The following is an 18,559-nucleotide window of genomic DNA, read 5'->3' as shown; positions in this document are numbered from 1 at the left end:
TTACATTACCGTGCGGAGGAGGGGGGGGGGGGCGCTGACTCCCCCGCCGCGTCACTGCTGGTGGGGGGGGGGTTCTCCTTTGCGCAACATGTCACAATATTTTTTAAATTAAAATGTTTCAGATTGAGAAGTGCATGGCTAGGAGCTGTGATAATATTCCTCTAGTAGCTGCCCTTCATGTAAAGGGAAATCTTAATGGGCAGAACCTACATGATAATGTGATTGCTGCCAACATAACAGACATGGGACCACGACGAGCAGTGTCAGCTACCATGAAAGACATAATTAAACAGCAGGTAGGTCCTTCCTTTTATAGGGCTGTCTTGATTGCAATAATCTTACTTTTCTGACTGGCATTTCAGCTTGACTAACAGAATTTTGAGGCCATGACATCATCAAAAGGATTGAAATATTCACAAAATGCTCCAAGCCATTGGAAACACTCCGACAGTCTATGCATTCACACATCTGGCCAGTTAGCATAGTTTTGACTGTGTTTATGGAACTTAAGACACTAACAGGTGGCACAGATAGCTTTAAAACTTTACTGCCATATTGTCAGCCACATTATCGCTGTCAACCATTAGAAGTTTATTTGTGAAAAGAAGAACCTGCTCTAATGGTCTAGTGGTAATGTGCTCACTATTGGACCCAAGGTTCATGACCAAGAAGAATGGAACTTTAAGCATGATGTATATTCATAGCACAACTTCCTTTGGATGGGAAGTAAAGTCAGGGGTGTCCCATGTTGTGCATTTATGGCATGTAAAAGAACTTTTCACTCATGATAAGAGATGAGGGAAGATAAAATTAGGTGCCATTTTTGGTCACCCACAGAGCACTCTACTCTGTTCAGTCACACAACTGCACAAGTGAGAATAACTTGAAATTACCCAACCAAATTGAGGTGTGCTGGACAGCTGGGTAAGGTCACTCATGCAGCTGGTGTCTGAATAGAAATTGAGATAATGAGATACACTGACCAGCTGAGGTCAAAAGCAAAACTGACTTCTGACAAAATGCACCATCAGAAACCAAGCAACCAGACCCAGAGCCTAACCTTAGAACATTTTTAGATATTTACTTTTAAGGACAAAGCCCAAAGCCTGACCATATGGACTTGAGGTTGGAGATAGATTCAGAGGACAGGCTCTGGTCTTGCGTTCACAGATAAACTTCTAGTGTTAGCAGCTTTCACATGCCAGCATATACTGAATATATTTGGGCCACTGTGTTTGCCATCAAAATCCAAGTTTTATTATTATTATTGTGTAAGTTCTTATTTCGTTAGGAGTCAGGATAGCTCAGTTGGTATAGTGATGGGCTGTGGCCTTGACAGGGAGGGTTTGATTACCTGCAGAATCAAGGTTTCTACTGAATTCCACACCATCCAGACCGACACTGGGGCCCACTCAGCCTTCTAATTGGTGGGTACCAGGGTACCCCCGATGGTGTCTCTACCTTGACATAGTGGAGGGGCTTGCATGGTCAAATGACCCTGAGAGCTATGCCGGTGGTAGCATAGCTACTGGTAGGGCCACCCATGCCACACAGGTCGAAGGTGATGACCCAGACTAAAAGAGATACCCTAGCCCTCCAGGTACAATAGGTGGTAGGAGACGTGCTGGGAAACCAAGAACTAGATGGATTGATGTGGTGGAAGAAGATGCAAAGAAGTTAATGGGCATAAGGAACTGGAAGAGAGCAGCTCAGGATAGAGAGGAATGGAGGGGCTTGATAAGCGAGGCCAAGGCCCGACATCAGGCTGTTGCGCCATAGAAGAAGAAGAAGAACGGCCTTTTTTCCCCTGGGGGTGAAGCAGCTGGGTCATGTAGCTGGCCACTCACTTCCATCCAGTGTTAAAGTCAAGTATGGCAGAGCTATACTGCCAATCCCTGACACATCACCATGATGTGGTGCTTAATTAATTAAGCACAGGGACATCTTTACCCCTACATTTTTATCATTTCATAATTTGTTATGAGCAGCATCTATATATATATTAACATACTGGCTGTCATACGACTCAAGTTTGAGTCATACAGAATTCAATAGCATAGAATGGGGCCATCTACCCAACAATGTCTACAGAATGAAGACAAAATAGATTTTTAATTTTTTTTTAATGCTAGTGGGGTGGGACTAAGTTCCTTGTACTGTGGCCACTTCTGGCCTATTGTACCAGCCCCAGATGATAGGTGAGGGTGATTGTGGAGCAATTGGTGGAATGAAGATTGGCGGGGAAAACCGAAGTACTTAGAGAAAACCTGCCCCAGCTCCACTTTGTCCACCACAAATCCCACTTGACCAGACCTGGGATCGAATCCGGACCACCGCAGTGGGAAGCCAGTGACTAACCGCTTGAGCTATGGCATGGCCCAAGACAAAATAGATACTAATGTATCAATATTTGTTTATCATGCATGGCATTGCACTGCATGTCTCAATCTTTTCTGAGTCATCATCAGGTGAGTCACCAAACTATGTTCTTGAATTGAGTAACATTGGTGACTCTCCTGGTATCCATGCCATTGTTAAGTGGCTAAGCTTACTATTCTGCCCTGAGGATGGTGGCAGCAGGTTCCTTCCAAACTTTGGTAATGATCTGCCAGGCCACACATCACCACATCCCAGAAGACAGCAATCATCTACACAGTGACTGATTCACCAAGTGATCAGTGTTTTAATAGAAGTAATTTCCTCTTGATTCTCATGCCATATTCTTGATGATAAAGAATTTTCTAATATAGGCACTTTTCCATTCAAGATATTTGTGATGTAAGCAGGTTTTATGCATTACAAAGAAGAATAATTAAATTACTGTTAAGTAAATACACAGCTATGCGTACTTATTCCTTGATATCGCTGTGCATCCAGAAACAGGGAAATCACATTTGCAGGTTTTATAAAATTAAATTGCTTTTGTCACTGTAAGGCAGAAACTTAACCCAGTTTTGAGGTGTCTGAGGAGAGAAAAATATGTCGGGGCTGGGATTATTTCTGGAAAAATTAACACGTGATTGAAACAATAAAATTTCAGTGCTACCAAGATGTATCACAGAACACAATAGTATGGCAGAAGTGTCATACTGAGACATTCTGATGTTACCAGAAACTGAGCTTCACTGCCATCTCTGAGGTAAAGTCAAACTTATGCACTAAATGAGAACATGGAATATTCCTATGAGCTGTACCTTGGTACATCCAAACATCCATGAACCAAATCCACTGGATTACAGTACAACAGTTTTTAGCCATTAAGATAACATGCTACTTTCAGCATTTTAAAACTGAACATTTAAGGATTTATTACAGATATTCTGTCTTCTTGTTATATGATACATCCTTGTAGGTATCAAATTTATATTTATATAGATATACAATTCATATTTTCTCATAGGCTGGCTGGTTTCCGTATTTGACATTTTTACTGTCTCCAGTGTCGTGGAATACAGCATATGAAGTTGATGAAGCCAACAATGGCTATTCCCTCACAAATGGAAATTTTAGACAACATTCACAGATCGAGTTCGCTACGGGTATGTAATGCTACCACATACTTTTAAAGGTACTTACTTATATCTGAGAATGGAATGAGGCTAAGTCCCTTGGTATTGTGGCCTCAGATGGTCGTACTGTACCAGCCCTGAATGATAGACAAGTCTGGAACATTGGTGGATTAATAATGGACAGAGAACTCAAAATGCTCATAGAAAAATCTGTCCAAAAGCCTATCACAAATGTCACATGGACAGCCCTGGGATTAAATTTGGGCGTCCATAGTGAGACCACATTGACCAGCTACCTAAACTATGGCATGGGCTAAAAGTACATTCCTAAATAAAGGTTGAGTCTCCTTTGTTTTAAAGCACCACACCATAAAAGTGTATGAGGGCTGTGGAGGTGATGAGCCACATATCCTAAACCTTGGTAATAAAAGATGGTAACTGATGAGTTTCAAGCTCTTGCCACTTTTCCTCCCTGAGGACATATCCTGCAGTATCCATTAGACTTTCCAATACAGTATAACTCCACTTAGCTGAGTTTTTTTCAAGAAGCCAACAGGTGCTCAGCCACTCAAGAAATTTCCAGAATGTTGTAGAACCCAAAGGTTCAGTACCATGTTCACAAGAGCCTGTCATTGACCTCTATCGTGAAGCAGATTAATCCAGTTCATACCACTCTGTCCTATTTCTCTAAGATCAGTTTTAATATTATAATCTCTTCTATGTTTAAGGTCTTCCTAGTGGTTTCTGTCCATCAGGTTTTCCTATCAGAAACTACGTATGCACTCCTCTCCCTGTCTGCTACATACTGTGCCCATCTCATCCTCCTTGAATTGATCATTCCAATAATATTTGGTGAGGAGGCCTCTCACTGTGCAGTTTTCTCCAGGCTTCCATTATTTCATCCTTCATGGGTCCAGGTGTCCTCCTCAGCGCCCTGTTCACAGACACTCCCAGTCCGTGGCAAATTTTTACACAAATTCAAAACTGGAGGCAAAATTTTAGTTTTTCATATTTTAATTTTTAATTTTAGACAGCAGATGAGGAGGCAATAATGTACTGTCACATATGAGGGGTGTGTATGACAAATAATGACAGGTTATGGTTTGGATGATTCAATTTATTGGCACTTCTATTACAATTAGTTAATTATAACAACTCACAATCAATGACTGTTTAAGACTCTCCCCTTTCCTTACTGGACTGTGAGTGTCTTCACTTCCACTGTGACTGAATTGGTTCAGATTTACGAGTCGGTCACTTCTTCAGCTTCCATTGTCTGCTGATTAGCACTCCACAGCTGAACACTCAACTTCCGAATATCTTATGACTGAATGATTGAACTAACTGAATTCTTGAATCAATTATATGTACCCTTTTTATAACTTCAGGGTTAATTGACTATAGGTCACCATCTCAAGCAGTTCCTCTATTATTCTCTGTTTTTGTCTGTTGCTATGAGCATGCATTAATTCTGCGTCAATGCTCTGATTTCTACAACGATATTTTTTGCCACATTTTAAAGCAAGTCATTCAGATTTTATGAAAGAATTTGTAAAAATCAATATAAGTTGATAAAATGAATAATTATGGGGCACAGATTTATATTACCAACATATGTATGTAAATTTCCTTATCAGAATTGTTCAGAAATGAAGAACATGAAAATGAAATATCAGTATTGACCCAAAGCCTGGCTTACATTACGTACATACATACATACACACACACACACACACACATACGCTGATCCATTGTCCGAATCGGACCGGATATTGAACTCGTCAAAATAAGACTTGATTGCAGAAACACAGTCTTGTCAACAGCATACAACCGCACACAACCAAAAGCACCAAATAACCATAATTTACATTGTCATTCATAAACAAAATTACAAGGAATATCCATGACTTATTTCACCGTCTTTTAGTGCATACACTTATCTACCTCACTCCTTTCTCCCACACTACATGTTTTGGCACAAAAGTGCCATCTTCAGGTGCTTATTCAATTAACGTTAAACTAGTTCACTGCATGCCTTGTCTTCATATTAAAATAATTAAAATATATATTTATCATATATACTGATAAATATTAAATATTAAAAATATTAAAATTGTTCAGGATTTTTCCTACGTCGTATCTCACTTCTCGGGTCACCTCTAATCTCTTCTGTCGGAGCACTCTTTCTATTATCGTGTGTGTATTGTGCTTTATGTTGTGTCTTGCTCCTGTGACTGCGTGTGTTATACTGCTGGGCCTGCAGGCCCAGAAATGAGTGAGGTAGATAAGTGTATGCACTAAAAGACGGTGAAATAAATCATGGACTTAAATCAGTGCAACAGGACGCTAAAATATAACATTATTACAAGGAATATAGTTATTAAATGTTATACAAGCTTAGCAGAAATATATTCATCCACTGAATAAAAAGCAAACTTTTCAGTATGCATTTAAAAATCATCACATTTTCATTCAACCTTTGTATATTTTGAGGAAGATTATTATAAACCATAATGGATGAGTATAACATGCCTCTCTGGATTAAAGATAATCTCACTGATGACACATGTAGCTTTCCAAACTGTCTAGTGTTTATATGATGAATATTATTGTTAGTCTGAAAAAAATGCAATTTCTAACAACAAACATCAATATAAAATACATATATGCAAAAACAGAGATACCATGTATGTGAGAGAGGGGCGGATAGAAGTAACCAGAAGACGTAAGAAGATGCTGGATGACCTTGGGGACAGAAGAGGATATTTTCATTGAAGGAGAAAGCTTGAGATTGCATTAAGTGGAGGAACTGTTTTGGAAGAGACTGTGGACCTGTCGTCTGGCAGATTACTGATGAAATGAATATAGGCTAGGAACCGTCAAAATACTCAACTTCTTAAAACCTTCTCTACACGAGTTTCCAGGACTCAATCTCAGCATAACCCTAATTAATGGGAAGTAGAAAAATTATTTGTTGTTGATCACAGAAACTGTTCGAATGTGCCAAGAACAGAATGATCAGTGCACTGTTATCCAGTGATTTATTCACTTTAAAGCATAAACTAATATAAGCTTTTCAGTAATGGTGTTCTAGCACATTATGCTATATAGTTTGGTAAAATGGTACAAACGTTCCAGAGGAATCAGCTGCCTCCATCTTCAGTACCCTGAAGATGGAGGCACAGGCTCCTACAAAATATTTGTACAGTCAACTCTCGATTATCCGGGCTAATGGTGGGGATGGAAGTCACGGTTAATCGAAAACCCGGTTAAGCCAAATTTTATTATACGGGCTGGACGACTGTGAAGGGTCGGAGTTCGAGTCCCGGTAGGGTCAAGAATTTTAACTTCTCCAAATCGTCCAGACCGGCTCTGGGGTCCATCCAACCTCCTATCCAATGGGTACCGGGGGCTCTTTCCCCGGGGGTAAAGCGGCCGGGGCGTGAAGCTGACCACTCACCTCCAACTAGTGCCGAGGTCAAGAAAATTTGGATCTATACATCCACTCCCCCACACGCCTTAATGGCGTAGGGCTTAATTCGTTGAGCAGAGGAACAACTTTACCTTTTACCTTTTAATACCTTCATAATACTATAGACCTACCTGTATTTAAATTTATTCATCCTCATTTCTATGTCATCTCATGGCCTATTTAATACTTTCTTTACATTACACTCAGTATGAATTAGTTATTTCAATCACTGTTCAACAACATCCAGCACTTTTTACGGTCACACTTAACACTTAAAATAATTTAATACTGTCTTTTGCTTTTTCGCGGCATTTTCCTTTTTACGGATATCCGTACGAAGCCTACGTAATATTAGCTTGTCACTTAATAAACTGTCCTCTTCACTCTCAAGATAGTCTAGTAAGGATTCCAAATGATTAAGCGCAGCACCATGTGATACTTTCTTACTGGCAACACTGTCCACCTCTTCCTCATTCTCACTTTCTTCCCGCTCTTCTGGCTGCACCCCCATTGAAGTTACGATTTCGTCACTGCTTAACATTTCGAAGCCCGGTTCACACGAGTCACAGTTAAACCACTCTCTTATATTTTCCTCGTTGACTTCTTCACCACCATGAACTTGGTTAGCCACTTTTGTCAATTTTATGGCTATCTCATTTTCACTGAATCCAGTGAATCCATGGATTTCGTCATCTTCATTAGTGATGAAAGGCATCAGTTTCTTCCATGAATTTTTCAATACAGATGGCTTTACTGTATCCCACGCTGTTGAAATCTCGTATATGGCATCTAATACTGAAAAGGACTTCCAGAAACACGTCAGATCATTGCCTTCATCGATGTACTTTTGTAGCAAATTTGATCTGTAGATTCTCTTCATACTTGAGATAACTCCTTGATCCATTGGTTGGATAAGTGCGGTAACATTAGCGGGAAAATATTTCACAAAAATATTTCCATCATCTGACCTCAGGAGACTTTCGTTAGGATGTGAGGGCGCATTGTCAATGAGGAGCACAGCTTTCTCAGGTAGGCCTTGGGATTTTAGATGGTCACGAACTTGAGGCACGAATTTAAAATCAAACCATTCTTTAAATATCGCTCTATTCATCCAAGCTACTTTCTGGTTAAAATAATGGATAGGCAGACTTGAAGCTACTGTTCCTTTAAAAGAGCGTGGTCTTTTCGCTTTGCCGATAACTACTGGTATTAGTTTGTGTGTTCCTGATGCATTAGAACAGCACAAGACTGTCAATCTCTCCTTACTGGATTTGTGACCTGGAGCCTGTCTTTCATTTTGAAATGCCAATGTTCTGGTTGGCAAGCATTTCCAATAAAGACCCGTTTCATCGGCATTATAGATTTGTTCTGGCAGCAGATTTTCACTTTTCACAAAACTATCAAAATTGGTGCAAAATTGATCTGATGCTGACAAGTCCCCTGACAATTTCTCACCTTGAATACTGATTTCTCGTATTCCATGACGCTGCTTGAAACGTGTTAGCCAACCGGAAGAAGCGTCAAAACTCCCTTCTAGTTCAAGTGCTTCGAAAAAATATTTAGCTTGTTTAGCACAAACTGGTCCTGTTATTGTTGTTCCCTGTGCCCTTAGTTGATTAAACCAGGTCAGCATCGCTTTGTCGAGATCATCGTATGTTGATTTCTTCATGGTTTTTCTCTTCTTCATTCCGCTTGAATTAGAAGACGAAGCAAAGGAAATTAACTCATTCTTTTGTTTTTTCAAATCACGAACAGTTTGTTCTCCAATACCGTATTGCATTGCTAATTGTTTAACTACAGCTCCTTTTTCCAGCTGATTGATAATTTCAAGTTTCTGTTGAATACTTAACACAACACGCTTCCTTTTAAACCCCGACATTTTGCTAACGCACTTGAAGATCTATATTAAGAAACTGATACTTACTTTCACAATGCACTCTCACACTGAGATGGTACCGTTAAATAACCTGGGGCGGTGTATTTGTCCTTGAAACTTTCCAAAAATTCTTGCATTCTTTCACCCCCACCCTAGAACATTGTGTTCGCATAACGGGACGAAATAATGCAGAGCTCGGTTCACACTAGTGCGAAAATAGTGTTACAACTCACCATGTGAAACAAAAGTGAATGAATATTAAACAACATATAAACTTAAAAAAAAAAGCCCCGGTTAATCCGCCCCCGGATAATCGAGAGTTGACTGTACCTGTGTACCAAACCATGTGGCATCATAAACTCATATTGATACCAAATGCCATGAGAATTTCAAACTTACCATTAGCTCATAACAGTATATTTGTATCCATTAACACAATTCAGGTAAAAGTAATAACAAAGGTTATTTACATTAATATTAATCACTACATGTTTCATCCCCTGTTGGGTCATCATCAGGTGTATCTCTGTATACTTAGCTGTCTATTAGCTTCTCAAGAAGGAATCTGTTCTCTTGAGTTGGTAGTTAATTAGTAAAGTATGAATTGTGTTTACATGATGATATGCCATTGTAGAATATATTAAAAAGAATTAAAAATATGAGAAATAGGTTATGGGAAGAACTAATAGCTTGCTTTCTTTGATACAACATGGACAGCATAGAAAATGATGCCTCCAAAAATTCTTCTTTGCTGTGGGAACGTCTTTACCAAGTTGTTACCAAACAGTGATAAGGGGGATACACAAACAGACCCACAGATGCATGCGTCCAATGATTCTTCTATTGTTGCATGTATTCTTTACTCCAGGAACTTGTTTAGAGAACTGTTGCCTAGCAGCGATAGGAGAGACGGGGGCAGAGAATGATAGGAAGGATTTATGAAGTATGCCATTAAGATAGGTACAGGTGCCATGATATACATACTTGTTTTCATAAAAACTGGTTTAGGCATTCGAAAATTATAAGCTGGGGGGGGGGAATTCGCAGACACACAGACAGCGTGGAGATCGCATGAGCCTACTATAATTTTTTTTAAATAAGGAAAGTAGGCTAAGAAAAAACATGGCCGATGAGAAAATCAGCTATATAAAGTACTTCATTAGTAAAAGTTGCACGGTTTAATTTGTTAAAATATAACTGATAAAAGTATTACTTATGTTTAGGGGAGGAACTGGTTGTTACTCATGTTGGCCGAGGCATCGATGAAGTTGGAACGCTTCAAGTGGACATCGAAGTTAACGGAGAAGTACCTCTGGTGCAGCCAGAAGCATCTGTATACATAGAACCATTTGAAGGTGTGTATGCAAAGTCTTTTTCCTTTGTATATTGAGTTTGCATTATGTTGGAAACAGAAGATAAATGTTATTATATCTTCTTCTTCTTGTCCTCTTTTTCATCAATGTTTCCACTTCTGTGTGAGTCATCTAGTTATCAAGCCACTGTATTGAGCTCCTTCCTTCCAGAAATCCTCAGCATATTGTCCCATACTCATCCTTCCATTTTGAGGTCATTCGATTTTTCAGTTGACCTAATCCTTCCAGCTGCACTATGGCACTGGGATCAACTCAGTCTATAGCAGAAATGAGTACCAGGAATCTTCCTGGGGCTAAAGGGTGGCCAACCAGCCAGTACATAAGGCCAACAACCTCACCACAATCTGTGAGCTGATTGTCTAGAAGATGTGGGAGCCTCGACATCTCACAACCCTATGGGCCTCCATGGCCTGTTAACAGGGGTAGCTTCACCTTTTCATAGTAAATACATCTTGATCTGTCTCATTGCTTGAGATTTAAGTGACCTGTAATTCCATCAGTTGTAACCTGTTTAATATAAATTATATGAATACACCTTTACATGTTTCTACCAGTACTAACCATCATCAGAAATTTCTCCAACACTACGTGTATAAGGAAATAATTTACATGCATGCTATATCTATATATACGCCTCTGGATTATTACCATGAAAAGTTAAGATCTGATTTAGATACTATACAGAGTGTTTCACGACTTTAGGGCATAACTACAGGAGGTGATTTCCAAGGTCTTTGTGATCAAAAAAGTTCATATAAACATGTGTCCGATTTTGGACAGTTACGGAGTTATGACCATTTTAAACTCAGAATAGAAGATAACGATTACTGACAATTACCAGAACAAAATAATAAACCAGCATAATACATGATACATTTAAAGTATGAATGTACAGTTAACTTTGTGAAATTACGTTTAATTTGAATTGATTGGTGCTTAAAGGTGATTTTCGAAAATGCCACCGCCGGCCGCAACACAGGCTGCCACTCAGTTGTGAACTGCGCGGGTAGCACGCAACAGCTTCAGCTGGCTGTTTCCTATGTGGTCAGTGGCGTCCAGAATGCGACCGAGCAAAGCATCTCAAGTTGCCACCTTCACATTGTAAACCAGTTCTTTCTTCCATCCCCACACACAATAATCCAGTGGGCTTAAGTCTGGAGACCTGGCTGGCAATTCTTCGCATACTTGTATGTGGACTGCGGTGTACCATATGAACAATGCCTTCTTCATTGACGCCTTCATTTAACACCATGCTCTGCTGCAATACAAACGCCGGGAAGTCTACCGGTATCTCGCAATGCCTGGTAAACTCCAGTAAACACTCTCCGGTTCGGTATTCTACTATTCGGAAACCGTTGCTGATATTCAGCTACGGCAAGGACTGAGTTACCGTCACAAAACCTGTACACATAAATCATATCTGCAGACTCCTCAAATGAAAATGTAAATGGCATCGTGAACGTGACAGACGCACTGAGATTGGAACTGTTCTGAACACCACACTAGCCATGTCCTTACATACCAACCCACCATGCCTTAGGTACCTCTCAAGTGTCGAGATAACGAGAACGCTCTCTCTGTAGCTGGCTAAAAATAGCGACCTGCCAGATAATAGACGCGGTTCACATGAGGGTGTGTACGGGAATGAAAAGACGGTCATAACTCCGTAACCATCCAAAATCGGACACATGTTTATATGAACTTTTTTGATCACAAAGACCTAGGAAATCGCCTCCTGCAGTTATGCCCTAAAGTCATGAACCATTCTGTATAGTTACATCAAGTTTGTTGTTAAAATTAATATGTTATTATCATTCAAAATGGTTAAAATACTAGCTGCATAACGTGCATCCTTTGCACGCCACAACAGCATTCACTGAGCATATGCATTACATCCCACAGATGAGTATAGAATTCTCTACATACCAACAATGGAAGAGGAAACACCAGCAATCCCACATTTTACAGCTAGTTTTTAAGAAATCTAAATGATATTAATATATTAATTTTAACAGAAAACTTGATCTAACTACACAATATCTCAACCTAATCTTAATTTTTAATGATAAAAATTCATGGACAAATATATATATAGTATATAACAACATGTTAAGTATTTCCCTGTAATGTTGGGGAACCTTCTGATGATAGCCAATGTTGGCCAAGCATGTAAAAATGTATTTATATATTTTTTATTATGCTGGATACACTTGATGCAATTACTGTTGTCTCAAATAATTGTCTCTCTTGTGGCTGTACAATGTTTATTTCATTGTGCCACACACATTTGGAAATAGATTATTTTCAAGTAAAAATTTGGTTAAGATGATTTTGTTTTAACATTTAAACTGTTTCCCAGGTATTTAAGTGCACTGAGCTGTTCAATATTCATTATTCAGCCAAGATTTTGCTCTTATTGGCAATTTACTTTGTAATACCAAAAGTAGTTGATATTTTCATGGTTCCTTAGCTGCTCCAACACCAGGTTTACTCAGCAATACTGTGGTAGTGTGCTCACAGAAAATTTTTTTTACAGAAATACTCAAAGAATATTTACAAATAATTGTTATTGTAAATCATGGATTAATTATGAAAGCGTCAGATAGATGTTAAAAACATAGTTGCATGGTAATATGAAATTCGTGTTGCTTTCAGAGGATTATGTCCAGACGAGTCCCAATTCTTTGTATGCTTCATCTACCAATGCACTGAGTGTTAATGGACATAAACTTCCATATACATGGAACAACACAGTGTCTTATGACACCCTGCAGGGAACAATGCCGTAAGTACCTCAGCACAGCTATCACATCTCTCATCCATCTGAGAATACTTCTGATTCAGTCAGAGGTTTTGGTCTCCTTGAACACGCTAAGATTTCGCGTATACTGATGTCACTTATGGTTACTTTCTTCTGAGATGTGTTGCCTTATAGTCTTGTAACATGTCTAGAAAATGTGCTGACTCCAGGCTTCCTCCTCTGCATTGTAGATGGATGTAGTGCATTCCCCTGAAACATCGGTAACTATCTGCATGTCATCACATCATAAAAGACAGCATTTTCATGGTCTCCATTTCAAGAACGTCAAATCTCATAATGGTGGCAATTAACTATGGTGATGTTAATTTAACAGTTCCCTTGAACACAATTCTTACTTCATATCTACACGTATTAATATCTGCCATACCATACAGACATTTTTAATTATATGCACTTACTACTCTGGGAATGTCTGCCTCTGTGGTCTAGTGGTCAGAGTTTCTGCCTACAGATCCAGAGGTCCTGGGTTCGAATCACGGCACTTCCAGATTTTGTGAGAAGTAGTGGGTCTGGAACAGGGTCCACCCAGCCTCATGAGGATAAATAAGGAACTATTTGAATGGAAAAGTAGCGTTTCTGGTCTAGAAAACTGAGATTAACAGCCATGGGAGTCCATTGTGCTGACCATGAGACAACTTCTATCCGCAAAAGTTGGCACTCACTTCATGACAAGCAGCAGTCACTTTTCATTTATTCATTCATTCATTGTATATTCCATAAATCCATATACATAGATATAGAACCAGTCACATAGTTAATATAGTACAATACAAATATAAATATATATGTACAGTTTATAATCATTAAGACAGATAAAAAACATGTGTTAAATTTATATCAAAAAAACAGTCTTACATCACTATACATAAAATTATGCAATATTAAAATTGTTTATGCTATTATCCTTATTTCTAGGCAAATTTGTTACTAAAGAACTTGGTTGGTATAGTTCGCTTGAGGACTAAAGGTCACAGAGTTTTTGCTTGTCTGTCTAGTATGGGAATGGAGGTGTGTCATCTTCAGTTAGTGACATAGACTGTTACATTATCATTGGAAATTTACAGGATTGTCTTTTCACCATACTTCTAATGTTCATACACCAGTGGGATATTCAGACATGCCAAGGATTTTTCATCCATAACTTTGCCTATTTATGGGATTGTCATGTGATGAGTGTGGCTATAGACCAGGTTTGGATTGGTAATCGGATTTGTTGGTCACTTACAGAACGTAACTACAAATGTCTCACTGAGTTACACACTCCAAAGATCACTGTAGCTATAGCACACATAAAATCTCCTGTCTTCAAAAACCGTTGCTTGGTAGCGGCTTCCAGTGGTGGCCATTTCCCTTCCTCTGGGTTCCCAAACTTTACCCAGCCACAGCTACCAGCTTCTCGCTTCTCACAACCAAATGATTGACTGACTGCAAAATTGCTTCTGGTCCTCACCACAACAATGATTTGTGGTTCCAAGTCCCACAGTACTCATGACCACATTTTACTATCTGATTGTTCTGGGAGTCATCAAACTCCCACTCGACTGACTTCTCACAACTGAACTACTAGTCATCGTTATATAGCCCTGACACAGACCACAAACTTGTCTTCCATTACTGCATGTTCTCTTGTTCCTGGGGAAACATGTCCACAGAGCTGTTCCCTAACAACGGCTATTGAAGTTTCACCTGTTTACACAGCTATTACTTGACAATGGGTCTACATGTCACACTATGTTGTACCCTGGTTCCTACAGAAGACAGTCTTCAGGCTGGGGTGAACAAATGTTGGCTTAGTCAGAGAGAAACCCTGCTACTCAGACATCTTTTCACAAGACTAACACATACAAACCCACACCAGTATAATGGCACTAGGGTTGCCAGATTTTGTAAAATAAAAAAAGGAGTGATGTGTTGTTGCTTGTTTATAACGACATTTTTCACAACTAATAGGCTATAAAATATACATAATCAACATACTACTCATACATAACTTACAAACTTCTACTACACATCTGTATTACATAGGCCTACTACACATTTATAGAACAAAACAAATATTATGTAGCCCTATTACATATTTATAGAATGCACAAAATATTACCTAGCACACATTTGTAGAACACACAAATATTAAATACTACATATTTATAACTTTCAAGGGCCGGTCGATCAGATTCTGTTAATTGTATTTCACTGAACTCATAGCACTTTTTAATAATTGAACATGATGCTTTGAAAATTTATAAAATTCTGAACAGGACTTGCTTTCATAGTTCACTGTCACCTGGAGTTCTGCCTTGATTAAATCTGTTGAGCATCTGTTTCTTGTGTCACTCCACTTACTTTTCATGAATGAAAAGATTCGCTCCACAAAAGCATTTGAGCCAGGGATGCTAAACAAAAATCCTACCACTTTGGAAATATTTGGTACATCATGCTCAGGTACTGAAGAAAAAAATGTAAGCCAATTTGCTACATAATCACCATATCGGTTCACACTGTTGCAGAGGTAATCTCGATGGCTGCTGAACTCCTCGTACAGGTCATCAATGCAAACATTTTCACTTAGCTGAAACACTTCTATGGCTTTTTCAAAATCTTCGAACTCAATCCCTTCCTGTAGAGAAAATGCTGCAAGGGATGCGTAGGGATTGTCATCTGTAACATCATATCTTTTTTGCAGATACTGAAGCATATTGCTATAAAAGCTGTTCAGGTCTTCAGTAACCTTTTTCTGTAATGGCATAGACAATCGATTCATGAGTTCTTTTGCTTTGCTACCAAAAAAGTTGTCTTTCCTTCTCTGCTGGATTTTAGAACTGAGAAGTTTCATTTGTTTGTAAGTCTCTAGTGCACTTAAGTCAGACCTTTCCAGTGTTTTATCTACCATTTCCATCTGACTTCCAATATTACTTAAGAAATTAAAGTAGATTTCAGGCAACACAGCTTCCTCTGGGTCATCTTTCATGAAAATGTTAGATAATAATTTTGGACAGTTGGGAATATTATTGAAGTAACTTTTCATTGCTTCCCAGTTCTGAAGCAGTCGAGAAATGGCTGGTGTTAATGACAGCCACCTAGTTGGAACATGCCTCAAAATCTCAGTCCACTCCAAATTCAGAAATTCAAAGAATGATTTTAACTCTTCTCTTCTTTTGGCAGAGACAGAGAAGTGATTATATATCTTTAAGACTACACTTTCAACATCAACATCTAATCTGTCACTTGCAAACTTAATTGTGTTATGAATGACATGATTAGAGCAATTAGCTTTCAGTAAATTTGGGTTTTTACTTCGCAGCAATTGATATACGGAATGTGTTTTTCCACAGTTCACATTGGCATTGTCTGCACAATAAGAAGACACATAATTTACATCCAGGTTTTGCTTCTGTAAGCTCTGCAGCACCAAACCAGTAATTGCCATAGACGTTTCCTCAGCACTTTCAACAAAATCTAGAAGTTTATTCTGCACTCCCTTTAATGGGTCGAAGTACCGCATGCAGACAGGGAACATTTTTCAATTGCTTCTGTTTGATGCATCGGTAGCCAACGAAAAAAAATTTGAAGTATTTTCTGGCCTTCTTAAAATAGACACAAAGTCATTTACGCTTTTAGGAGCAAGAACATACTTCACTATCATTTCCACTTTAGTGCGTCCACATGAAAGTTTGGAAGCAATCGCGGAATCACTGAAAATATGGGACACAAGTTTATTTCCGCAGTCCAGACTGGAATAACTTAAGTTGTGTTTCACTGCATGATACACTAAACCAAGTTCGCACGTGGTGCTGTTGTCATATTCTTCTTTATTCTTTAAATTAACAAAGTATTTCGAAAGTTTATTTGAACTTCCAGAATTACATCTTTCCTTAATTTTATGCCCCTTGTATTGTGCATGTTGCCTCAGGCCACTTTGTCCACCGTGCGAAGTACTAAAATCCTTCCTACACAACGTACAATATGCCCGGTTCTCATCTGGTCCTGGCTTAACCCATGAAAACATATCTTCCCATTTCTTAAGATATATTTGATTATGTTTGGCCTGATATTTCAACTTCTTCCGTTGAGAAGTCTTTGATGGATCTTCTTCGCCCTCAAACATTTTTGCTAACTTGACACTGACTTTCTAGCGAAGATTGAACAGATCACTATCACCAACAACCTCTGCTTTGGTTTAGAACCTCAAGTGTTGCCAACATTCACGAAATGCAACATAATGAAAGAAACTATAACAATATTATTTTCCAAGGATTACAGGAATTTTATGATAATATTTAACCCATGAAATATAATTCGCAATGGGCTTAAATAAAAAAACGGAGAATTATCCACTCTGGGTAAACAATAAACGGAGGAACAAAATTTTGGTGAAAAAACGGAAGAATCCGGGGAAAACAGGGTATCTGGGAACCTTAAATGGCACTGTGCCACCCCACTGACTGTCATGTATCATACAAGGCATGGATTGTGTACTATGTCTACAAGGTACTATTTGCTGCTCAGTGTCCTTGAAGAATAACAGAATGAGCAGGTATTAATGTTAATCAAGAAATCCAAGTCTTTTCTGTTCATCATTCTTTATTTGATATAGATGAACATATAAATGGGTTTATCTCTGTCAGTCTTTCTGTGTGCACTCATGTCACATTACAGTTTTACATGAGTGGCTTTTAATGAAGTTCAGTGTTGAATATATTTCTAAAATAAGTAATAAAAATTTATTTATGCAGATTAAAACATCTTAGACTCTAATTTTACATGAAGCCTTTGTGTTCAAGGAAACAGATTTCTATTAATATTCATTCATTCATCTGTAATCTGTCAAGATGACAGGTCCACAGTCTCTTCCAAAACAATTCCTCCACTTAAAGCGATCTAGAGCTATCTCCTTCAAATGAAAATATCATCTTCTGTCCCCAAGGTCATCCAGCATCTTCTTACATCGTCTTCCTCGTCTTCTGGTCACTTCTATCTGCCCTTCTATCTCTCCTTCAACAACTTCTTTTAGAAGGCAGTTACCGCGTAAGATATGACCAATCCAATTAGCCTTCCGTTTTCTTATTTTGTGTAGGATATTCCTCTGCTCACTTACTCTAAATAACACTCCTTCATTTCTCACATAATCGGTCCAACTGATCTTCTCCATCCTTCTCCAACACCACATTTCAAAACTTTCCAGATGTTTCTGATCTACTGCCCTAAGTGTCCATGTTTCAGCCCCATAACAGAGCTATGCTCCAAACGTAACATTTCACTAGTTTCTTCCTCAAATTTAAGTCCAATTTGCTGGTAAAAAGATTCTTCTTCTTGCTAAATGCAGCTTTTGCCATGGCAATCCTGGATTTACTTTCACAAGTACACCTTCCATCATCTGTTAACAAGCTACCCAAATATTTAAAACATTTCACATTCTCCAGTTGTTTTTGGTCTATCTTTATTGTGACTGGGGTTGGTTGTCTCGAAATTTTCATTACTTTTGTTTTCTCCACATTCATTTCCATGCCA

At 38.7% G+C, this 18,559-nt stretch overlaps 1 protein-coding gene across 2 annotated transcripts in view; it reads left to right on the top strand.

Annotated features, from left to right (window-relative positions):
• The window catches only part of LOC111864198 (hemicentin-1), a gene marked incomplete at its 5' end in the record, with an annotated part of 147,354 nt that overhangs the window by 104,067 nt on the left and 24,728 nt on the right, over positions 1 to 18,559 (top strand). For both annotated transcript variants that reach the window (XM_033751343.1, XM_023851272.2), the window contains 4 exon segments: positions 123 to 296; positions 3,401 to 3,539; positions 10,081 to 10,212; positions 12,886 to 13,015. In XM_033751343.1, coding sequence (XP_033607234.1) covers positions 123 to 296; positions 3,401 to 3,539; positions 10,081 to 10,212; positions 12,886 to 13,015 — 575 coding nt within the window.

Source organism: Cryptotermes secundus, unplaced genomic scaffold (genome assembly GCF_002891405.2).
Source record: "Cryptotermes secundus unplaced genomic scaffold, Csec_1.0 scaffold2898, whole genome shotgun sequence".
Taxonomy (NCBI): Eukaryota; Metazoa; Arthropoda; class Insecta; order Blattodea; family Kalotermitidae; genus Cryptotermes; species Cryptotermes secundus.
This window is presented reverse-complemented; position numbering and strand designations above follow the sequence as displayed.